We start from the raw sequence: 25,761 nt of genomic DNA, 5'->3' as shown, positions 1-25,761 counted from the left end.
TTTCCCAGTCTTAGTTAAAGTACCCCTTAATAATGACCTCATTAAGATTTGCTACCTCATCTATTTTCCTTTAGTAGTAGATTTTCTGTAGACTTTCTGTACATTATTTTTGTTATTCTTTCTATTCACAGTGACACCACATGTTCATGTCACGCCCTGCCCTGTGAGCGGCCTAAGAAGATCTGACAGACTTGCTACACGTGAGTCTATCTGACAGATTGTTCTGTTTCTCTTTGTTGTGGTTTTGGGCAGGATCCCACCTCCCTACAGGTTCTGCTCATTAGCTATTTAGTGGTGCTATTTATACCCGCCTCTTACTATAGCCCTTGCTGTTTATATTTGCTTCTGGAGTTCTCAGCTGGTGTTTGGTGGATCTCCTGCTCCCCGTCCGTCTTAAGCTAAGTCTTATTCCTTCCCTTTTGTTGTATGTTTTGGCTAGGCCTCAGGAAGATGCTGGTTCCAGCACCAAGCACTAGGAACCGGTTGTCTTATCTCCAGCCCCCTAGCTGAGGGTTTGTTTCAGTTTCAGCTAGGCTTAGGTTCCAGTGCATGAGCACTTCCACCTTTAGGATTTGCTTATGGTGTCAGCAGTCAGGGAAAGACTCAGGGATTGTCAGGTGGTGACCTTTCCCGGTTCCCTAGCTTTGGGGCCTAGCCTGGTGTTTTGTTGCCTTTGTTGTATTTGGTTTACTTCCCTTCCCTCACCTACCGCGACATTATAAACTGCCCATACCATCATTTTTTTTCCTTGCTCTGTGCAAAATGGAAGCTGTTGATGCACTGGTGGATCGCATGCAGGGATTGTCTTTGGAGGTTGCTGACCTCCGCATGTCGGTTGCACTGTGTCAGAGATCCCTTGAGTCTGGCACTGCTGGTGTCAACCAGGTCAGTCTTAAACCTAAGGTCGCTCTCCCATATAGGTTTTCTGGGGGAAGTGATAACTTTGTTTGGTTCAGGGAATCTTGTAGATTGTATTTTAGTCTATGTCCAATCTTATCTGGAGACGAAAATCTAAGAGTGGGGATTATAATTTCTCTGCTAAAAGGTGATGCTCAGTCTTGGGCCTTTTCTCTGCCGATCGGTTCTCAATGCCTCAGATCGGTGGATGAATTTTTCAGTGCCCTGGGCCTGATTTATAATGACCCAGACAAGGTCTCTCTGGCCGAATCAAAGCTGCGTAGCTTGAGTCAGGGAGAACATTCTGCTGAGTCATATTGTGCTGAATTTAGAAGATGGGCGACTGACTCGGAAAGGAATGACCCAGCACGCCGTAGTTAGTTCTGTCAGGGGCTGTCTGAGAGACTAAAAGACGCCCTTGCATTTCCTGATTCTTTGGAGGCAGCCATGTCCCTAGCCGTACGGATTGATAGATGCCTGAGGGAGAGGTGCAAGGTTCCCCTCAACCAGGAAGCACTATCATGTGGGGAAACTGTACCTCCTGTCCCTTGGGGAACAGTGACACTTGAACTCGTGCCTGGGGATGAGCCTATGCAGTTAGGAGAGGTCTATTCTTGTCCTGGTAATAGGAACTCTAGAGGTCAGAGAAGATTCTGTTTCTTCTGTGGTAAAGAAGGACATTTCATTAATGTGTATCCTTTTAGGAAGCCTCAAAGTGTAAAAGAAAAAATAAAAGGGGGTTCTTTCCAATAAAACGAGTTCCATTACCCTTGGTAGCATGAATGGGGAGTCAGAAAAGGTATATTTGTATTCTACCTGCAGTACCAGATTCCTCCTGCCTGCCATGGTGGCGCTAAACTCTGAAAATATTGAGTTAGAAGTATTTGTTGACAGTGGTGCAGGGGTTAACCTTGTTGATTATCAATTTGTTCAGAGTCATGGTTTTATAACAAGCGCATTAAGCAAAGGGATATCAGTATTTGCTATTGATTCCGCTCCTCTCTCGCAAAAGTATCTAACTCATATTGTGCAGGATATTCATTTGAGGGTGGGTGATTCTCATGTTGAGTCTATTTCTTGTTTTGTACTGAAAGGTTTGCCTGCTCCTCTGGTACTGGGTTTACCATGGTTGATCAAACATAATCCTACCATTGATTAGCAAACTAGACTAATTAGTAATTAGAGTGATTTTTGTATGGACAATTGTCTCGGCGCATCTATTTCTGGGGTATCCACTAAGGTTTTACCTTCATTTCTTTCTGATTTTCCTGACATATTCTCTGACGGTGGAGATCAGGAGTTGCCCCCTCACCGAGAATACGATTGTCCGATCAATCTTATTCCCGGAGCTAAATTGCAAAAATCTCAGCTATATAATCTTTCCCAACCTGAAATAGTAGCTATGCGGGAGTATATTGCCAAGAGTTTGTCAAAAGGTCATATTAGACCATCTAAGTCACCTATGGCAGCTGGCTTCTTTTTTGTTAAAAAAAAAAAGACGGGACCCTTAGACCATGTCTAGATTTCCGGGAACTAAATCTCATTACTGTCCGTGATCTTTATCCTCTTCTCTTGATCTCGGATTTATTTGATCAGATTGTCGGAGCCAAGGTGTTTTCTAAGTTGGATTTAAGAGGGGATTATAATCTGATAAGAATCAGGGAAGGGGATGAATGGAAGACTGCCTTCAATACCCCGGAGGGCCACTTTGGTTTGACTAATGCCCCGGCAGTCTTCCAATCAATGCCATTTTTCTTCATTTGGTGTGGAGGTTTGTTGTTATTTACCTCGATGACATGCTAATTTACTCACCCGATATGGAGACTCATCAGGATCATTTAAGACCAGTATTATCGATCCTTCGGGAGAATAAATTGTATGCTAAATTGGAAAAATGTGTGTTTGCTGTAGCTGTAGTTTCTGGGTTACTTACTTTCTGCCTCGGGTTTTCGCATGGATCCTGAAAAGGTCCGTGCGGTACTGGAATCGGATCAGCCGGAGAATCAGAAAGCTCTGATGTGGTTTTTGGGTTTTACTAATTACTACAGAAAATTTACCCTGAAGAATTCCACTATATCAGTCAAGCCTTTGACTGATATGACTAGGAAGGGTGTGGACTTCTCAGTCTGGTCGGAAGAAGCATTACAAGCTTTTTCTGCAATAAAGAATGTTTTGCTTCCGCTTCCATTCTGATGCAACCAGAGGTGTCTCAACCCTTCATTGTGGAGGTTGACGCATAAGAAGTGGGAGTCGGAGCAGTTTTGTCGCAGGGTCCCTTTCCTAACAAATGGCGCCCGTGTGCTTTTTTTTTTAAAGAAACTCTCTGCTGCCGAAAGAAATTATGATGTTGGGAATAGAAAGTTGCTGGCCATTAAATTGGCCTTTGAGGAATTGCGTCATTGGCTAGAAGGAGCGATGAATCCGATTATGGTAATTACTGACCATAAGTCTGAATTCTTTCTCTTCGGCTTTCCATCCTCAGTCGAATGGACAAACTGAGCGCACTTACCAGAACCTGGAGACTTATTTGAGGTGTTTTGTCGCCGAGAATCAGGAAGAGTGGTCTTTGTTTTTTGTCCTTGGCTGAGTTTGCCTTGAATAACCGTAGACAGGAGTCTACTGATAAGTCACCATTTTTTGGCGCATATGGTTTTCACCCTCAGCTTGGTACTTTTTCTGGGACTAAATCTTCTGGTATACCTGAAGAGGAGAGATTCTCTTTGTCGTTGTCTTCTATCTGGCGAAAGCGTCAAACTAATTTGAAAAAAATGGGTGAAAGATATAAACGGATGGCTGAAAATAGACGTATGACTGGTCCGGACCTGTGTGTGGGTGATTTGGTGTGGTTGTCTACTAAGAACATTAAGTTGAAAAGTACCTTCTTGGAAGTTGGTCCCAAGATTTATTGGTCCTTACAAAATCTCGGCCATTGTTAATCCGGTTACGTTTCGTCTAGAACTTCCGCAGGCCTCGAAGATCCATAATGTGTTTCACAGGTCTTTGTTGAAGTAGTATGTTGAACCTGCTGAACCATCTCCTTTGCCACCTCCCCCCGTCTTGGTAGATGGTAATCTGGAGTTCCAGATCTCCAAAATACTCAACTCGTGTGTTCTTCGTGGCTCCCTTCAGTACCTTGTGCATTGGAGGGGATACGGCGCTGAGGAAAGAATGTGGGTCCAGCTACTGATGTCAATGCTAGTCGCCTTGTGAAGGCCTTTCACAGGGCACACCCGGATAAGGTTGGCCCTGGGTGCCTGGAGGTCACCCGTAGAAGGGAGGGGGGGTACTATCACACCCTGCCCTGTGAGAGTCCTGAGAAGATCTGACAGACTTGCTACACGTGAGTCTACCTGACAGATTGTTCTGTTTCTCTTTGTTGTGGTTTTGGGCAGGATCCCAACTCCACACAGGTTCTGCTCATTAGCCATTTAGTGGTGCCATTTATACCCGCCTCTAACTATAGCTCTTGCGGTTTATATTTGCTTCTGGAGTTCTCAGCTGGTGTTTGGTGGATCTCCTGCTCTCCGTCCGTCTTAAGCTTAGTCTTATTCCTTCCCTTTTGTTGTGTGTTTTGGCTAGGCCTCAGGAAGACGCTGCTTCCTGAACCAAGCGCTAGGAACTGGTTGTCTTGTCTTATCTCCAGCTCCATAGCTGAGGGTTTGTTTCATTTTTAGCTAGGCTTAGGTTCCAGCGCATGAGCACTTCCACCTTTAGGATTTGCTCATGTTGTCAGCAGTCAGGGAAAGACTCAGGGATTGTCAGGTGGTGACCTTTCCCTGTTCCCAAGCTTTGGGACCTAGCCTGGTGTTTTGTTGCTTTTGTTGTAATTGGTTTGGTTCCCTTCCCTCACCTACCGTGACAGTTCATTTTCCTCACTGACATCATCCCAGAGTATGGGCTTTAAACAGGACTTTACATAAAGACAAACCTCTCCCCTTCTCTGGTTTTTAGACAAGAAAAAGACAAAAAAACACAGCGCCTCATGTGTAGTACCGCCTTATAAATAGTATAATATTATGGTGCGTATTTAGCTTACCGGATGCTGTTGTGAGGAATCACAACAGCTGTATATGCCTTAGCTGGTATCTATCCCCACCAGCGTCAGGGAATGCCGTGCTGCTGCCTGGGCCTCTTCCTGTCTCAATAGTTCCAGGAAAGTTTGTATGCAGAAAATCATAAAAGTATGAGACCACTATGCGCTGCTGGCATATAGATCAGTCGTTGAGATTAGTAATATTATTTTCTCGGGTTTTTATGATCCTTTCTAAGCAAACTGTAACCCTGTACGTTCCAACTAGTCATAGCTATGATCCAGCCATGTCTCAGTTATTCCCACTATGTCATAGTCCTCCTCCGACACTACTAATTCCAGTTCACCAGTTTTATTAGTTAGGCTTCTGGCATTAGTATGCATACAATTAATTTTGGATATTTTTTTACCCTACACCTTTCCTTATGAACGGTTCTAGCCCTTCCCTTCATTCCACCCCCAGTTCTATTACCTTGCCTCAAGTCACTAACTACACTACCATATATTCGCCTCCTATAATGTAATTACCATCCTCCCAGTCCCTAGTTTAAACACTCCTCCACCCTTTTTGCCATCTTCTCCCCCAACACAGCTACACCTTCCTCATTGTGGTGCAGCCCATCCCTACAAGCCTGTAGCTGACAGTCAGCCCAGTCAATTGTTACGACCACCCTACAATCCAGCAGCGGTGGCCGTGCTTGCATACTATAAGAAAAAGCACTAGCTTATGTGTGCTGTCATAGTCCCAGCCACCAGAGAGGCAGGCTCTTTTTCCTATGATGTGATAGCATGGCCAGCACTGATGGATTGAAGGGTGGCCATAACCTTGGAAACGGGTGTGTATAATGGGATGGAAAAATGAATCCAGCCAGCATAGGAGGCAACATGGATAATCACAATACATTAGTAAGTGCCTCGTATTAACTTCCTCTACATGATAAATGCTATTTGCGGATGTGAGACAACCCCTTTAATGGTTTTGAGGCATCTACTTTTGAATAAGTGAAAATCTGCAAAAAAAAATAAAAATATGAAATTTTGAACTTTCACTTCAATTTTGCATTAATCCCTGTGAGACAAAACAAAAGGAGTTAATAAACTTCCTACATGCCATTTTGAATATTTTGAGGGGTGCTGTTTTTAAAACGGCGATTTATATGGGGTTCTAATATATAGGCCCCTCAAAGACACTTCAGATCTGAATTGGTCCCTAAAATATAGAATTTAGTAATTGTCTTGAAAATTTGTAAAACTTTCTTATTAACTATTTTGTAAACTATGACTATCTGTCTTAAAATCAGGGAAATTCAAATTTTGAAAATTTTAAACTTTACAAATTTTTAATGAATATTTTTCAATAAATAAAATAACTTCTAAATAAAAAACTAAAAATACCCAAATCTGCCACTAACAAAGTACCATGTGTCACGAAAAAAAAAACTGTCCCAAAAGGTCAAAATAGGTTTAGTCTATTAAATTAATTGCTGACTCTATCTGGTGAGCGTCTGTCTTCCTCCTCTCCCCAAAACTGAATGGAGCCATTTTCAAGCATTATGTGAATAATCTAAGTTCAACAGCAGATAGATGGGGTCATGGTGTTCTTCAAAGCAGGCCTTGAATGCATTTTGCTGGTAAACCATGTTAATAATAGCCAAAATACAAACAACCATTTTAAGTCCCATGACGAGAATGCTCGCCCTAAAGGGACAGTACTTAGTGCCCCAGGACGAGCATTCTCCTTCCTCCCCCCCCTCCCGAGTGCAGTGCCGAGATCCACCAGCATCGGTGATAACGCCGATGCCGGAGGATTAACCCCTCATATGTCGCGATCAGCGCTGACCGCAGTATATGGGAGGTTTGAGCTCCTTCCCCTCATCCATCGGGTCCCCACGCTGCTGTTGCGGGGACTCGATAGTTGCCATGGCAGCCCAAAGCCATTCCAAGGCTTGGTGCCCGGCATGTACGGAGGCCTAAGAGGTCCTAGACAACTGTTAGCGTCTTACAGTGTAAGACACTAACAGTTCAATACAGCACAATACAGATGTATTGTGCTGCATTGAAAAAGGGATCAGACACTGTAATGTTTAAGTCCCAGAGTGGGACAAATAATAAAGTGAAAAAAAAAATTTAAAAAAAAAAAAAGGAAGTTTGAAGAAAAAAAAAAAGAAAAAAAAAGAAAAAAAAAAAAGCGCCCTTTTCCCAAAATAAAGTAAATTTTTTGTAAGGAATAGGGAAAAAAAGAAAAGTAGACATATTAGCTATCGCCGCGTCTGTATAGACCAGCTCTAGAAAAATATCACATGACCTAACCCCTTAGGTAAACAAAAATAAAATAAAAACTGTGCTAAAAAAGCAATTTTTTTGTCACCTTACATCACTAAAAGTACAACCTCAAGCGATCAAAAAGGCATATGCCCCCTAAAAAAGTACCAATAAAAAATAAAAAACTATAGCTCTCAGACTTTGGAGACACTAAAACATGATTTGTTTTGTTTAAAAAATTATTTTGTTTTAAATGTAAAAAAATAAAATAAAAAAAGTAGACATATTAGGTATGGCCGTGTCCGTAACAACCTGCTCTATAAAAATATCACATGACCTTACCCATCATGTAAACACCGTAAATTGTTTTAAATAAAAACAGTGTCAAAAGCCATTTTTCGTCACCTTACATCACAAAAAGTGTAATAGTAAGCGATCAAAAAGTCATATGCACCCCAAAATAGCGCCAATGAAACAGTCATCTCATACTGAAAAAAATGAGCCCCTACATAAGACAGTCGCTCAAAACTTAAAAAAACTATGGCTTTCAAAATATGAAGACACTAAAAAAAAAAATCATTTTTTTTCAAAAATGCTTTATTATGTAATATTTGGTATTATCGCGTCCATAACAACCTGCTCTATAAAAATACCACATGATCTAACCTGTTAGATTAACATTGTAAATAACAAAAATTTAAACTGTGCCAAAACAGCTATTTTTTGTTACCTTGCCTCACAAAAAGTGTAATATAGTGCAACCAAAAATTATATGTACCCTAAAATAGTACCAACAAAACTGCCACCTCATCCCGTAGTTTCCAAAATGGGGTCTTTTTTTGGAGTTTCTACTCTAGGGGTGCAGCTGAAAATTATTCCAGTCAAAACTGCCTTCCAAAAACCATATGGCGTTCCTTTCCTTCTGCACCCTGCCGTATGGCCGTACAGCAGTTTACGACCACAAATGGGGTGTTTCTGTAAACGACAGAATCAGAGTAATAAATATTGAGTTTTGTTTGGCTGTTAACCCTTGCTTTGTTACTGGAAAAAATGGATTACCGTAAATGGAAAATCTGCCCAAAAAGTGAAATTCGGAAATTAATTCTTGCGGATCACCTAAAGGGTTAACAAAGTTTGTAAAATCAGTTTTGAATACCTTTAGATGTGCAGTTTCTAAAATAGGGTCACTTTTTTGAGTTTCCACTCTAGGGGTGCATCAGGGGATCTCCAAATGTGGCACAGCAGCTTAAAATTATTCCAGTGAAATCTGCCTTCCAAAAACCATATGGCAGTTTACGACCACATATGGGGTGTTTCTGTAAACTACAGAATCAGGGTAATAAAGATGATAATTACATATACCGGTAATTGGATTTTCCATTTAGCCTGCCCAACGGCACTAAGCAGGAGGATTCCCCGCCTCCCAGGGACAGGAAACAAAGTGGAGAACAATAATTTAAAAGCCTCCTCCCCTTTACCTTCTCCAGTAAGTGTCCGAGAACTCAAGATGATGCTGAATAGGTATATTTATTTCAACTTCCTTTTTCTGATGAGAAGGTATAGAACATAGTAACAAAAAAGGCAACAAAGAATTATTAACAAAACAACAAAAGTTTGGGTAGGAAATCCCAGCGCCGTTGGGAAGGCTAAATGGAAAATCCAATTATCGGTAAGTGTAATTATCTTTTCCATACGCCTCCCTAATGGCACTAAGCAGGAGGATTAACAGAGTAAACAAAAATTTAGGGAGGGACCACACCGAACAAGACTTTACGCCCGAAAGAAAGGTCTCTATTAGAGATAACATCCAGTCTGTAGTGTTAGAAAAAAGTACTTGGAATGGACCAGGTCTCAGCCTGGCATATCTGGGCCAGGGAAGCCGAGGCACCTTCCACCCAGGAGGTAAAAAAATAGCTCTAGTCGAATAGGCTTTTAACCCAGGGGAGGAGTAGCACCCTTTTCTCTATATGCCCTGGCAAAGTTCATCTTAATCCAGCGGGAAATAGTTTTTTTTAAAGCCCCTTGACCTTTTTTTTCTTCCTGCATACTGGACTAGTAGGCGATTTGATTTTCTTATGTCCTTAGTGGCTTCTAGGTAAGCCAAGACGCATCTCCTGACGTATAGATTGTGGTACTGAATCTCCTTGTCGGACCTGGCCTGTGGACAGAAGGGGGGTGAAAAAGGTGAGTAACCACAAGATTGGCACCAGTCCCCTTGTCGTTCTATAGGGTACTAAGTGGTGATGGGAAAGGTAGGTACGGCTGGGCCGGTGGGTGCTAGTTGTTAAAATTCATAATGGCCCCTCTAAATATTCACAAGCAGTAAGAGTTTTTTTTATAAAGGTTAAAATGTAACATAAAATCATATACCGTATTTTTCGCCCTATAAGAAACACCTTTTTCCCCCCAAAAGTGGGAGGAAAATGGTAGTGCGTCTTCTGGGGCGAATGCTGCTATTTACACTGATACACCGCCGACCGCATTCTGCACAGCGCGGTCGGAGGTGTATCAGCGAGGAGGGAGGAGGGGCTGGGGGGCGGCATCTAGTTTTGTAATGGCAGCGTGGCCTGGTGCAGTCACTGTATTCTATTGCACCGGGCCCCGCTCACTGTACTAATCGTATCTAACTGCAGGCAATGTTTAACTATAGAATATGTTCGATCCAGCAGCCTGTACTTATGAAGCAGGCGCCGCGGGCACGTGACGTAGTGAGTTACGCTGCCAGTGCCCGCCCGCCCAGCCTCCTATGGTCGTAAGTACAGGCTGCTGGATCGAACTATATTCTATAGTTAAACATTGCCTGTAGTTACCGTAGATACAATTAGTACAGTGAGCGGGGCCCGATGCAATAGAATACAATGACTGCACTGGGCCCTCACTGCCATTAAAAAACTAGTGTAGATGCCAGCCTCCACCCCCTGTATTGGGGGTCATTCACAGTGGCTGACACTGTTATGGGAGGGATCTGTGGATGACAAATAGCATAAGATGCTATTTATCTGTCATCCACAGATCCCCCCATAGCAGTGTCATGCCATCCACAGATGCCCCCATAACAGTGTCAGCTATAGACCTTCATAACAGTGTCAGCCACAGACCCCGATAACAGTGCCAGCTACAGACCCCCATAACAGTGCGTCATCCACAGATCCCCCAATAAGAGTGCATCATCCACAGATCCCCCAATAACAGTGCGTCATCCACAGATCCCCCATAACACTGCATCATCCAAAGATCCCCCATAACACTGCGTCATCCACAGATCCCCCATAATAGTGTCATTCACAGGCTACCATTAGTTCAAAGCCCACCAAAAGAACACCTTTTGGTTCAAAATATTTTTTTTCTTATTTTCCTCCTCAAAAACCTAGGTGCGTCTTATGGGGCAAAAATGCGGTAATCAAAATAAAATGATCAAAGTATTCATATTCAAATACTCATAGGATCATCATAACATCATCAGTGGGAGGACGACTATAAAAACATAGTGGTGGGAAAAAAAGAGATAGACCCAGACATGAACTCACTTCACCAGGGAGGTGTTTTGTGGGATAAAGCTCAAGACACCCACAAAACTAACCCCCCCCGCCTGGATCGCTCGTAGAATCTTAGGAAGAAACAGCAGTTCCACAATGGATACTTCTTGTTAATCACTTTTATTGATAAAGCAGGTCTGGCTCAATGCGTTTCTGGGTCTCACTGGTCCCCCTTCATCAGGAGCAGTCATAAAAACAGTTTTTAGGACTGCTCCTGATGAAGGGGGACCAGTGAGACCCTGAAACGCATTATGAATTTTAACAACTAGCACCCACCGGCCCAGCCCTACCTACCTTTTCCATCACCACTAACTACCCTATAGAACGACAAGAGGACTGGCGCCAATCTTGTGGTTATTCACCTTTTTTTACCCCCCTTTATACATTGATGTAACAGTTTTCCGTACATAAGCAACCACCACAGGCAGCCCTCCCTTCCACCTCTCCCTCAGTCCACCTTGTGGCGCCCTGCGAGTTATTCCTTGATCCCCTGGGAAATTCACACTCTATTTTTTTCCTTAATCCTTACTTTGTGGACAGAAGGTAGGTAATGAAATTTCCTGCTGACAATGGAATTTTGAAAATACTTTAGGTAAAAAAGAAGGCTCATGCTTTAAAATTATTCTGTCATCCAGAATAGTTAGATATAGTAGAAGGCAAGATAAGGCCTGGATCTCTCCTCTCCTCCTGGCCGAGGTAATCGCAATTAAAAAGGCCGTCTTTAGGGAGAGTAACCTAAGAGGGATCTCATTTAGAGGCTCAAAAGGAGGATCCATAAGTACAGAAAGTACTAGATTAAGGTCCCAGGGAGGCACCGTGGATCTACCTGCTGGGTTTAATCTATGGGAACCTTTAAAGAAATGCCTGTTTAAAGCTTCAACAGCTAAATTAACTTCCAGGAAAGCACCGAGGGCCGCTACCTGGACCTTCAGAGTACCGATCCTTAATCCGTCTTCTAGGCCTCTTTGTAGGAAATCAAGAATTATCTTGACGTCTGCCAAGACAGTGGGATTCCAGGCATCTTTTGTGAAACGGAGCAAAGCATTCCAGATCCTAAGATAAATCTTAGACGTGACAGGCTTCCTACTATTTAGTAGTGTGTTAATAACAGCGTCTGACAGTCCTTTGGCTCTTAAGATGAAATATTCAACATTGATGCTGTCAGATTCAACTGTCGCACATCCAGATGTTGGGCCGGGCCCTGAAGAAGAAGATCCGGAATCTGAGGGAGAAACCAGAACTTCCCGCTCGAGAGGCTTAGCAGAAGGGGGAACCATGTTATTTTGGGCCAATATCGGGCTATCAGGATTACCCGGCATTTGTCCTCCATTATTTTTGTGTAGACTCTGGGAATCAGGGATATTGGGGGAAATGCATATAGCAGGCCCTCCGGCCAAGGACCCGAGAACGCATCTACTCTAAGTGGTCTGTCCTCGTAAGCTACGTAGTAGAAATGATCCACCTGTCTGTTTATTCTAGAGGCAAAGAGGTCCAGGACTGGGATTCCCCATCTGTCGCATATTGACTGAAATATCGTCTTGTTCAAGGACCACTCTCCTGATTTTAGAGGTTTTCTGCTCTTTTCCTCTCAGCTGTACGGCTGAAATTGAGTTGGTTATTTTGGGCCCAGGAGAATAAATAGAACGCTGTCTGACAAAGTTTTCTGCTTTTTGTGCCGCCCTGTTTGTTTATATAAACAACAGTTGTACTGTTGTCGGACAAAATCTTGACATCTCTGTGATGGGTGGCTGGGCGAAAGGCTTTTAAGGCTAGGAATACTGCCAGAAGTTCCTTCGAGTTTGAGGATAGAGGATGTAATTCCTGACTCCAAACTCCCTGGACTAGCTGATCTCCACTGTGAGACCCCCAACCAGACCCGCTTGCATCTGTTGTTATTACAATTGGGTCTGGGAATCTTCACTGAACTTCTTGGTTTAGATTTTCCCTTCGTAGTCACCACTGTAGAGAGGCTCTCACCTGAGGAAAAAGAGGCACCCTCCTGTCTAGGGATAAGCAACTTTTGTTCCAGGTGGAAAGGAGAAAAGCCTGTAGTATTCTGCTGCGGAACTGCGCCCACCTGACTGCTGGAATGACCGAGGTCATTAAGCCCAGGACTACCATAATTTCTCTGAAGGACACCCTTGGGTGGGACCGGAAAATCAAGATTTTTGCTATTATATTCTGGATCTTCTGTTCCGGGAGAGAGGCTGTTATAAGGCGGGAATCCAGAAGTATCCCCAGGAAGATCATTTTCTTGGTGGGGGTCAAGTCTGACTTCTCCAGGTTTAAGTTCCAGCCTAGGGACTGAAGGATGTCTCTGACTATCTGGAATTTTTTTTGAGGAAAATCTCTGATGAATGAGCCGTAATCAGGAAATCGTTTAAATAGGGTATAAACAGGATCTCTTGCTGATTTAAGAACCCCGAAACTTCTGCCATGATCTTTGTAAAAACCCGGGGAGCAGATTAAAGACCGAAAGGGAAGACTTGAAACTGTAGATGGGTCAGGCGATCTTCCAGGTAAATCGCAAACCGCAGGTATTTCTGATGATCGCTGTGAATGGGAACGTGATAATAGGCATCTGCCAAATCTAGAGTTATCATGAAACAATGCTGAAATAACAGATTGATTGTTCATTTGACTGTTTCCATTTAGAATTTTTGGTATTTGACATGTTTGTTGAGATTTCTCAGGTTTATAATGGCCCTGTAAGAGCAGTGTGTTTTTTTTTTACTAAGAAGATTGGTGAATAGAACCCCTTCCCTTTCTGATCCGGTGGTACTGGAACAACAGCTTGTTTTAACAGCAGGGTCTGAACCTGGGATTCTAGAAGTAATTGCTTTTCTTCTTTTAATTTTCTGTTTAATAAGAACCTTTCTGGAGGGGGTAAATAGAATTCTATTCTGTAACCGTAAAGTATCAGATCTAGAACCCAGGGGGATATTGAAACCCATTTCCAAGCTAAAAGATTTTTCCCCCCTACTGGTTTCCTGGCGTCATTGATTTGGCTGCTTGGTGGATTTGTCACCTCTGCCTCTTGAGGGCTGCCAGGAGCCCGAGTTCTTTCTTTTTTTGGTCAGAAAACCTGCAAGAATGGGAGATCACAAAGTACCAATACAAAAATATATTTTATTGAAATCACAAGTACATATATAAAAGACGTTGTAGCTAAAAAGAAGGTAGCAGCAAAGAAAGACACCATCCTAGCGGGACACAGGCTACATATTTGTATTATAATAGACAGCTATTTATTATCATATATCAGTACGGTTGAGTCTCATATGTTGCAACAGTATATGCATGAGGGACAAAAATCTCCAAACTGTTCCCAGCAGTCATAGAAAAAACAGTATCAAGACTAGATGTGCTGCCCATAAAACAGGGACAAAAACATAGACTGCTAATGGCAAAAAAGTACCAAGGAACCAAATGAAAAGAGCGTCACATCGCACCGCCCCTCATCACGATACGCAGGTAAAGACGTCACGATACACAGGTAAAGATGCCAGGTGGGAGGTGCCACGCGCTGCCCCGCGCATCGCGTGCACACATCACAGGAGAAGAAAAGCAGAGAGAGCACAGCTCCCTATATTCGGTATATCTCACAGATTAGCTGTTTATGTGGGTTTTTTCGTTTTATTATGAATTATAATTAATCATGTACCTCACTGTATATTATATTAGTGTAATAACAGTATTTGCTTTTCATAATGTATGTCTATATTTCATAATAGATGGTCCTGGAAATATGCTGCCTTAGCACTTTATATATAGGAGGTGTTAGAAGAATGAACCAACATACATAGACCGCTAATCTGTGAGATATACCGAATATAGTCAGTAGAGGGAGCTGTGCTCTCCCTGCTTTTCTGCTCCCTGTGATGTGTGCACACAATGCGCGGGGCACCTCCCACCTGGCATCTTTACGTCAGCCCTCTGCGTAGCGTGACGTCGCCATGTAATGAGGGGCGGTGCGATGTGACGCCGGCTGGGGGGAGGACCGCGCGTTGTATCCCGCTCAAAGTATTTAGCCGCTGTACATCCAGGTGATCTAAATTACTGACTTACACTGGGAATGCAATCCTATTGGTGGGAAGGGCCTTATATTCACATGATCCACGGTGATGGCGTTACCCCCTGACGAAGGCACGCCGAAACGTGCATCGGGGTAGTGCCATCCTGGTTTGGGTACACTGAGCTCCTTAGGCGAGTCTCTTTTCATTTGGTTCCTTGGTACTTTTTTGCCATTAGCAGTCTATGTTTTTGTCCCTGTTTTATGGGCAGCACATCTAGTCTTGATACTGTTATTTCTATGACTGCTGGGAACAATTTAAAGATTTTTGTTACTCATGCATATATTGTTGCAACATATGAGACTCATCCGTACCGATATATGATAATAAATAGCTGTCTATTATAATACAAATATGTAGCCCGTGTCCCACTAGGATGGTGTCTTTCTTTGCTGCTACCTTCTTTTTAGCTACAACGTCTTTTATATACTGTATGTACTATTGTGATTTCAATAAAATATATTTTTGTATTGGTACTTTGTGAGCTCCAATTCTTGTAGGTTTTGTGTTTTGATGTAGGAGCTGGTACTCTCATTTTTTTCAACTGTTGGACCCCTGAATCTGCCGCAATATGTATTGTATATACTAACTGTAGTTCTGGCATGTGGGACAGTTTTGGTCTCGCGTTTATATTAACCTTTTTTTGGTCAGGCCTGCCCTTTTTTGGGTACAAAAGGAGCGGCGATGCTGAAAAAAATCTAGATTCTGATGAGAAGCCCTTCTTTCTATCAGATGACTTGTCTAAGATGTCATCTAATACTGAACCAAAAAGCCTGTCCCCCTCACAGGGAATACTACATAGCTTGCTTTTTGAAGTGTTGTCCCCAGACCAGGACCTTAGCCAAACGGACCTTCTGGCTGAGTTCAACAGGGCCGCAGATCTGGCAGAAAGCCAGAAACTAGTAGCTTGCTTCAACACTGGAAGGGAGGTCATGATATCCTCTCCAGGAGTACCTGCAAGTAAGTGTTCCTCTAACTGAGATAGCCATAAAGACAGGGTCCTGGCAGTTTAGGTAGCAGCAATACTGGGCATTAACATGGAGGTTCATGTTTCCCAAGACTTCTTCAGAATAGACTCACATTTTTTATCCATAGAGTCCCATAAGAGGCCTACATCCTCAAAGGGGAGGGAGGACTTCTTTGATATTCTGGCTACTGGGGAGTCTACCATGGGAGTTTTATCCCAATGGGCTGAATCCCGCTCACTAAAAGGGTATTTTCGTTTGAATACCCTAGAGATTCCTGATATTCTCTCAGGTTACTTTCATTCGTCTGCAATTTCTTTATACTTTCATGGACTGGGAATACACATTTTTTCTTATCCCCTAGACCTTTAAATATCTGGTCCTGAATTGACTGGGGCTCTTTTGACTGCTTAATGTTCATGGTAGACCTAATATTTTTTAGGAGCGAATCGGTGTCTTCAATAGAACACAGGGGTCTACCTGATTCATCATCTGAAGAAACCGAGTCTGAATCGGAGAAGACTTCTCCTTCATCAAAGTCAAAATGAACATCCAGAGGCGCGTTAGGAATAGATCTGGAGGTAGAGGGTCTCTGAGGAATCACCGCCATTTTAGCCTCAATGGCGGAGCTGACTTACTCTTTAATGATGGATTTGCCATAATCTTATCTGTACATCTCTGGCAAAGGGGTTTCTATATGTTGCCAGCAAGCGGTTTTACAGATGGCACATTTTTTCTTTAATGAAGGTTCGCCACTTTAGCAGGCTCTGCCCTGCAATAAAAACCAACCCCTTCAAGAAGAGTTTTGGAATGATTAATTTAAGTGGGAACCTTCACCATGAAAACGCCAGTTGTGTACAAAAGAAACTTTGCAAAAAAAGACGCATCACTAAGGAGGAGGCTTAATCGGGCTTAGAGCCTTTGGAGGATCTGCGGACATGTCAGCAGCCAGGGACATGGCTGCTCCAAGACACCGATGCTTCCATGCTGATGAGGAACGGCATTCTTTATCCGGCCGGCATTTTCAGTACTACTTCCAGGTCACGTGGCACAGTGCGCACGCTGCTGTGCGCCCGCGCCCATGTGACCTATTCTTGCGAGACTCTGGACCCGAGTCTCGTAATGCCGGCTTACTCCCTTAGCTGCCCCGCATGGAGGCACAGTATCGCCCGGGGCTGCCTGTGATTCGCAGGACTTATGCCTAGACGCCGGAAGGGCCTGTATCTTGCCCCGGACCCCGACGCCCTGCTGAAGCCCTCTTGACGGACCCAGAAAAAAAGGCTGCGCGAAATCTTCCAAAGCAGGAGGGAACCCCTCTATACTCCACTTTATCTCCGGAGGGACAGGAAACAACTGGAGAAGCTTTTAAATGATTATTCTCCATGTCGTTTCCTGTCCCTGGGAGGCGGGGTATCCTCCTGTTTAGTGCCGTTGGGGAGGCGTATGGAAAATATTGAGTTTTGTTTGGCTGTTAGCACTTGCTTTGTTACAGGAAAAAAATGGATTAAAATGGAAAATCTGCCCAAAAAAGTGAAATTCTGAAATTTCCTCTCCATTTTCCATTAATTCTTGTGGATCACGTAAAGGGTTAACAAAGTTTGTAAAAGTTTTGAATACCTTGAGATGTGTAGTTTCTAAAATGGGGTCACTTTTTTGGAGTTTCTACCCTAGGGGTGCATCAGGAAGTCTTCAAATGTGACACGGCAGCTTAAAATTATTCCAGTGAAATCTACCTTCCAAAAACCATATGGCGTTCCTTTCCTTCTGCGCCCATTCCGTGTGGCCGTACAGCAGTTTACAACCACATATGGGGTGTTTCTGTAAACTACAGAATCAGGGTAATAAATATTGAGTTTTGTTTGGCTGTTAGCACTTGCTTTGTTACTGGAAAAAAATTATTAAAATGGAAAATCTGCCAAAAAGTGAAATTCTGAAATTTCATCTCCATTTTCCATTAATTCTTGTGGATCACCTAAAGGGTTTACAAAGTTTGTATAATCAATTTTGAATACCTTGAGATGTGTAACTTCTAAAATAGGGTCATTTTTGGGTGGTTTCTATTATGTAAGCCTCACAAAGTGACTTCAGACCTGAACTGGTCCTTAAAAAGTGGGTTTTGGAAACTTTCTGAAAAATTTCAATATTTGCTTCTAAACTTCTAAGCCTTCTAAAGTCCCCAAAAAATAAAATGGCATTCACAAAATGATCCAAACATGAAGTAGACATAAGCAGAATGTAAAGTAATAACTATTTTTAGAGTTATTACAATCTATAATAAAAGTAGAGAAATTGAAATTTGCAACTCTTTCCACATTTTTGGTAAATTTTTTATTTCTTTTTTTTTTTATTTTATAAAAATGACATTTTTTAACTTAATTTTACCACTATCATGAAGTACAATAAGTGACGAGAAAACAATCTCAGAATGGCCTGGATAAGTAAAATCGTTTTAAAGTTATTACATCATAAAGTGACATGTCAGATTTAAAAAAAAATGGCCTGGTCCTTAAGGTGAAAAATGGCAAGGTCCTTTAGGTGTTAATATAACTCACCTATTTATTCTGGAAAGAATCTCTTTTAGCTGAATTACCAAATTCTCATGTTGGGCTGGGTTACCTTCTATAACACTGTGGAGCTTAGCCATATAAACATCAAGGTTGCCCATTGTTGGAGTCTCTCCTGTTCCTATAAAGTAGGAGGGGAAAAAAAGCAACATTTAATTTCTACATAATGACTGTGTCCGGAGTACAGATTTAAAGTTTATAATCATGTTCTTAAGGGCATTATAGATAACAACTGTTCAGACCAGGGCTTTTATAACCCTTTTCTACAGGGGAATCACCAGGTAGAACACAGTTATGCCTTATGACCGGTCAAGGTCAATGCAAAATAAATGGATTTTTGTACTCACTTTAAATCCTTCACTTGCTGAACTCAATGGCATAACCAATGTCACAGGTATAGGCCCAGATACTGGGAGGGTAGTATATCAAATATAAAACAAAAACGTGTAGGCTCTACCAATTCAAGTCATAACCTGCCCAATAGGCTATTCAGTTTGAGCAAAAAGCAGTATGAAACTCAAAGGGGATGTTTCACAAAAAATATATATTTTTCAAACCAGCAGCTGGATCTGAATATTTTTGTAATTGCATTTAATTAAATGTTTAGTAATGCCACTGAATTCACTGAAATCTATCTGTATAGAGCCACCTGCTATTTGCCTTTTTTCTAAATTCTCTGTCCAGCTCACTGAGGTTGACATACATGATTAATGACATCCTTCAACAGACACCAGCTGCAGCAGAAAGCGCACACCCCCTACGCTGCCAGCTTGAAATAAATATAGCAGAGCAGCTGCAGCAATGAATGGGCAGATAGGGCAATCTGTCACAAAGACCAGAATCATCGAACAGTGTATTGTCTTCCTGGTGCTCGAATTTGACATATCAAGGATTGGGTTGAGAGATTATTGGAAGGGGTTGGCGATGATCCAGTGGTCTTTAAGGAAGCTGGAGCATCCTTAAAGGGGTATTCCGGTAAAGTAACATAATTTTTTGAAAAACTGCATTAAGGCTGCAAGCTGTGACCAACCAGAACCCATACCTATACATATAACCAGAGTTTCAAGTTACCTTGCAATCCATTTGCTTAGCTCCTGTGTGAGTCTGCAACACACAGAGTATCATGGCGCCTGATCTTCCCTCACAAAACTACAATCCCCACAATCCCTAGCTTTCGTGCTGTGAGTGTTGCTGTTTATTGATTGGCTGCCTGATATGACACTGTCATGGTCTTACCTGCTTGCTGCTCTCCTTCGTTTGACATGTGCTGGCGGCCATCTTGGTTTCTGGGTTTCTTGTAGCCTTCCACCCTGCGGCTCCTCCTTCCCCTGGGAGGAGCTGGATGCCTAGCTCATATATATAGGAGGTCTGTGGCTTCAGTTCCTTGCTTGGTCCTCTTGTGTTCACATGCTTCTAAGACTGCTGCTGCTTCTGGTTCCTGATCCTGGCTTCGTCTGACTACCCTGCTGGTTCCTGATCCTGGCTTCGTCTGACTACCCTGCTGGTTCCTGATCCTGGCTTCGTCTGACTACCCTGCTGGTTCCTGATCCTGGCTTCGTCTGACTACCCTTCTGGTTCCTGACCTCTGGCTTCGCAAAGACTCTGCTCGGTTTCACCATCCGTTTGGACTTTTGCTTTACAGCTTTATTTTCAATAAAGCCTTCTTATTTTCACTTATCTCTTGTTGTACGTCTGGTTCATGGTTCCGTGACATTAGGACCAAGCCATGAATTCTGACGGTACAGGGCCATCCTCGCTACCCACGCTGGTTGCCAGACTTGATCAGCAGGATCACCTGTTGGGTCGGTTCGCTGTGGCGTTGCAAACCCTGCTTGAACGCACGGCTCATTTCGCTCCCGTTGCCGATGGGTCGGTTGTCGCTCCTGGGCTCGCTCCTACTGCCGCTCTGGTTGTTGCGCCAGAGTCTACCCCGACACCTGTTGTTGCGCCTGCGGTGTTTCGGGGTATGACCGGTTCTGCCCCTCTTCCACAGCGCTTTGGGGGAGAGCCAACTCAGTGCCGAGGTTTCCTTAACCAGGTGGGCATTTATTTCGAGTTGCTGCCACATGCCTTTCCTACTGAGAGATCAAAGGTGGGCTTCTTGATCTCGCTGCTCTCGGACAAGGCCTTGGCCTGGGCCAGCCCTTTATGGGAGAACAACAATCCGGTGGTTGCCGAGTTTTCCGGTTTTGTTGCTTCTCTTCGGAAGGTATTCGATGTGCCGGCTCGTGCTGCCTCTGCTGCGAAGCTCCTTATGTCCATCAGACAGGGTTCACGATCCGTAGCTGAATACGCCATTGAGTTTCGTACCCTGGCAGCAGAGGTGGGCTGGAATAATGAGGCTCTGGTCGCTGCTTTCTCTCATGGTCTCTCGGATGCCTTGAAGGATGAGGTTGCAGCTAAGGACCTACCAGTTGAGCTCGAGTCTCTTATTTGTTTCCTGATTTTGATTGACACCAGACTCAGGGAGAGACCTTCCTTTAAGGAGAACCTGCGGAGGTCTTCTAACAGATTGGTGCCTACGTTTGCTGTCCCACCCGTGCCTCCCTCTCCTCCCACGCCTCCTGGGGATGACTTGTCTGGGGGTGAACCCATGCAGCTGGGGTTTGCTCGCCTGTCCGAGGGGGAGAGGGCACTCCGGAGACGCGAGGGCCGATGCATGTACTGTGGTCTCGGTGGGCATTTTCGGTTGGCATGTCCGAACCGTCCGGGAAACGCTCGTACCCTGAGATCCTGTCGGGGGCAGATCTTGGGTGGAGTCTCCTCGTCCCCGGTTTCCCGTGTTGACAAACCACTGATCACTGTTGTCCTCTCCTGGGTCGGGGGCTCGGTGACGACCCAGGCGTTGGTGGACTCTGGTGCTGGTGGTTTGTTCATTGATAGTGTGTTCGCTGCCGCCAATTCCATTCCTCTGCAGGCTCGAGGTTCCCCACTGGCTCTTGAGGCGATAGACGGCAGACCCCTTCTGCCGCCACACGTGACTCATGAGACCCTTCCAGTGGGGATAGCCATTGGTGCCGTTCACAGAGAGTCGGTCTGCCTCCAGGTTATTTCCTCTCCACACTACTCGGTGGTCTTGGGGTACCCCTGGCTCCAGAAGCATAATCCGACTTTCGATTGGAGATCGGTCGAGATCCTCTCGTGGTCACCGCAGTGTGGGGCTAGTTGCATCCATGGGTCTGTCAAGTTGCTGTGTACTTCCTCGGACTCTCTGTTGCCTCCTGAATACGAGGAGTACCGGGATGTATTCGATAAGGTGCGCGCGGTTGCCCTACCTCCGCACCGCCCATACGATTGTGCCATAGAGTTACAATCTGGTGCCGTTCCTCCTCGTGGCAAAGTCTATCCACTGTCGGTAGCGGAGAATGAGGCCATGGAGGAGTACGTGAGGGAGGCGCTTTCACGCGGACACATTCGCAAATCTTCGTCCCCGGCAGGGGCTGGATTTTTCTTTGTGAAAAAGAAGGGCGGTGAGTTGAGGCCTTGCATCGATTACAGGGGTCTCAATCGCATCACGATCAAGAACGCTTACCCGATACCCTTGATTTCCGAGCTGTTCGATCGCCTTAAAGGGGCCACGGTCTTTACCAAACTCGACCTGAGGGCGGCATATAACCTGGTAAGGATCAAGGCGGGCGATGAGTGGAAGACCGCGTTTAACACCAGGACCGGTCATTACGAATCCTTGGTTATGCCCTTTGGGTTGTGCAATGCGCCCGCAGTCTTTCAGGAATTCATCAACGATGTTTTCCGTGACCTGTTGCAGCAGTGTGTGGTAGTCTATTTGGATGACATCTTGGTATATTCTGAATCCATGGAGGCCCACATTCTGGATGTCAGACGAGTGTTGCAACGGTTACGAGAGAACAAGCTGTTCGGTAAGCTTGAGAAATGCGAATTTCACCGATCCCAGGTAACCTTCTTAGGTTACATCATTTCCGCTGAGGGGTTCTCCATGGATCCTGAGAAGGTTTCGGCTGTCTTACAGTGGCCCCAGCCCAGTGGTCTTCGTTCCCTGCAGCGCTTTTTGGGCTTCGCCAATTATTATCGGAAGTTCATCAGGGACTTTTCCATGCTGGCCAAGCCTCTCACGGATCTGACCAGGAAGGGCAGTAATTCCCAGGTCTGGCCGCTCGAGGCCATCCGAGCTTTTGAGGCCCTAAAGTCCGCCTTTGTGTCGGCTCCGATTCTGTCGCATCCCAACCCTGGGTTGCCCTTTGTCCTCGAGGTGGACGCGTCTGAGACGGGAGTAGGCGCCCTTCTGTCTCAGCGTAGAACACCAGAGGGTCCTCTGCTTCCTTGTGGGTTTTACTCCCGGAAACTGTCTTCCGCGGAGTGCAACTATCAGATTGGTGACAGGGAGTTATTGGCCATCGTGCAGGCCCTTAAAGAATGGAGGCACTTGCTCGAGGGTTCGGTGGTTCCGGTTCTCATCCTGACGGACCACAAGAATCTGACCTACCTTTCTGAGGCCAAGAGATTGACACCACGTCAGGCCAGATGGGCTCTGTTCTTGTCACGTTTTAATTACGTGGTCTCCTACCTACCCGGTTCCAAGAACATCAGGGCGGATGCCTTATCACGGCAGTACTCCGAGCTGTCCAGGGAGGAGTCGATTCCGACTTCGGTCATACTTCCGAATCAGATCCTGGCCGCCATTCGCACCAGCCTGACCTCTCCCCTGGGTGAGCAGATTTTGGCGGCTCAATCTGGTGCTCCCTCTGGGAGACCCAACGGCAGATGTTTTGTGCCTGAGGAGTTGCGCACTCGGTTGTTGCGAACCTACCATAACTCCAAGACCGCGGGGCATCCTGGAAAGAATCAGCTGTCCTGGGCTGTTTCACGTCTGTTCTGGTGGCCTTCCCTACGTTCCGACATCGCCGCATATGTAGCGGCATGCTCCGTTTGTGCCCAGAGTAAGTCCCCTCGGCACCTTCCGTTGGGCCTTCTGCAACCCATAGCCACCGGGGAGCGCCCATGGTCACACCTGGGGATGGATTTCATTGTGCATCCCGAGGCCATACGGTCATTCTCATGATTGTGGATCGGTTTTCCAAAATGTGCCACTGTGTTCCTCTCAAGAAGTTACCCTCTGCACAAGAGTTGGCCACGATTTTTGCCAGGGAGGTCTTCCGGTTGCACGGTTTGCCTAAGGAGATTGTGTCGGATCGGGGGAGTCAGTTTGTGTCCAGGTTCTGGCGCGCCTTTTGCTCCCAGTTGGGGATTCATCTCTCCTTCTCCTCGGCCTACCACCCTCAGTCCAATGGGGCCGCAGAACGATCCAATCAGGCCTTGGAGCAATTCCTTCGTTGCTATGTCTCCGATCACCAAGACAATTGGGTTGACCTCCTGCCTTGGGCTGAGTTTGCCAGGAACACGGCGGTGAACTCTTCCTCTGGGACGTCTCCCTTCATGGCCAATTATGGGTTCCAACCTGCCGTGTTACCGGAGGTATTCTCTCCCCAGGATATTCCGGCTGTGGAGGATCACCTTTCCGTCCTACGTGCTTCTTGGGTACAGATCCAGAAGTCCCTTGAGGTCTCTGCGCAGCGCCAGAGACTCCAGGCTGATCGCAGACGAGCGCCTGCTCCTTCCTACCAGGTCGGAGACCGTGTATGGTTGTCCACCCGCAACCTCAACCTTCGAGTGCCCACTCCCAAGCTGGCGCCTCGCTTTGTTGGTCCCTTCCGAGTGCTTCGCAGGGTAAACCCGGTAGCCTATGCCCTTGCGCTTCCTCCTGGCATGCGGATCTCCAACGTGTTTCATGTCTCCCTGTTGAAGCCACTGGTGTGTAATCGTTTCACTTCCTCGGTTCCTCGGCCTCGTCCGGTCCAAGTGGGCAATCGTGAGGAATATGAGGTGAGCAATATCCTGGACTCACGCCTGGTCCGCGGTCGGTTGCAGTTTTTGGTCCATTGGCGTGGTTATGGTCCAGAGGAGCGTTCCTGGGTTCCCTCCGCAGATGTCCATGCTCCTGCCTTGCTCCGAGCCTTCCACGCACGCTTCCCTCAGAAACCGTTTTGTGCTCCGCGGAGGAGGGGCCCTTGAGGGGGAGGTACTATCATGGTCTTACCTGCTTGCTGCTCTCCTTCGTTTGACATGTGCTGGCGGCCATCTTGGTTTCTGGGTTTCTTGTAGCCTTCCACCCTGCGGCTCCTCCTTCCCCTGGGAGGAGCTGGATGCCTAGCTCATATATATAGGAGGTCTGTGGCTTCAGTTCCTTGCTTGGTCCTCTTGTGTTCACATGCTTCTAAGACTGCTGCTGCTTCTGGTTCCTGATCCTGGCTTCGTCTGACTACCCTGCTGGTTCCTGATCCTGGCTTCGTCTGACTACCCTGCTGGTTCCTGATCCTGGCTTCGTCTGACTACCCTGCTGGTTCCTGATCCTGGCTTCGTCTGACTACCCTTCTGGTTCCTGACCTCTGGCTTCGCAAAGACTCTGCTCGGTTTCACCATCCGTTTGGACTTTTGCTTTACAGCTTTATTTTCAATAAAGCCTTCTTATTTTCACTTATCTCTTGTTGTACGTCTGGTTCATGGTTCCGTGACAGACACCCCCTCTACTCAGTAATCACCAGCACACTATCACTCCCTTTGTTTCACAAGACATTTAGCTAGAGAATTAATAGCAACACACCGAGCATGCTAGACCTAACAAAGGCTCAGAGCTACATGTGGATGCCATGGTAATTTATAAGGAAACACAGTGGGTAGCAGAGGAAGAAAACTACTTTAATAACTACTGAACAGTAAATATGTAAATAACAGTAATATTACATTAGCTAATTATTGATGATGAACTAGTCTAACACATAAGTTATATTTCTGGTAAGCGGAATACTGCTTAGGGAAATTAGGGATTTAAGTCACAAGATGAGGGCAAAGACCTCAAAGTTAGTGTTTTCCAAAATACTACCTGTACCACGAGCCACACCAGAAAAGCAGCGGGAGATTAGGGAGGTTAACAAATGGCTCAAGAACTACTGTAGGAAGGAGGGGTTTGGGTTCCTGGAGAACTGGTCAGACTTCTCTCTCGGCTACAGGCTCTATAGTAGGGATGGGCTGCACCTCAATGGGGAAGGTGCAGCAATTTTGAAGGAGAAGATAGCTAGAAGGGGAGGATAATTACATTATAAGAGGGAAAGATAGTGATAGAGACCTGGGGCAAGGTAATTAAACTGGGGGAGGAGTGGAAGGAGGGACTAGAACAGTTCATAAGGAAAGGTGTAGGGTAAAAAAAAATATACAAAAACCTCTTAATTGTATGTATACTAATAACCGAAGTCTGACTAATAAAACTAGTGAATTGGAATTAGTAATTGTAATGTAAAGCGAATTCAAAAGATTTGAGAATGAATAAGCATACGCAGGCTACATGAATAAATATATTTACTAAGTTATTAAATACATGATAACAATGAAATCACATACAGA

At 44.9% G+C, this 25,761-nt stretch overlaps 1 protein-coding gene across 1 annotated transcript in view; it reads right to left on the bottom strand.

The window, feature by feature from the left end:
* Window positions 1–25,761, bottom strand: part of HMG20B (high mobility group 20B) — a 311,260-nt gene that overhangs the window by 30,582 nt on the left and 254,917 nt on the right. Inside the window, exon 9 of the mRNA XM_040417766.1 lies at window positions 18,316–18,448. Within this exon, the coding sequence (XP_040273700.1) occupies window positions 18,316–18,448 (133 nt within the window). The remainder of the gene's footprint in view (window positions 1–18,315; window positions 18,449–25,761) is intronic.

Source organism: Bufo bufo, chromosome 2 (genome assembly GCF_905171765.1).
Source record: "Bufo bufo chromosome 2, aBufBuf1.1, whole genome shotgun sequence".
NCBI classification, from domain to species: domain Eukaryota; kingdom Metazoa; phylum Chordata; class Amphibia; order Anura; family Bufonidae; genus Bufo; species Bufo bufo.
Note: the sequence above shows the minus strand (reverse complement) of the source record. Positions and strands in the feature narration are given on the sequence as shown.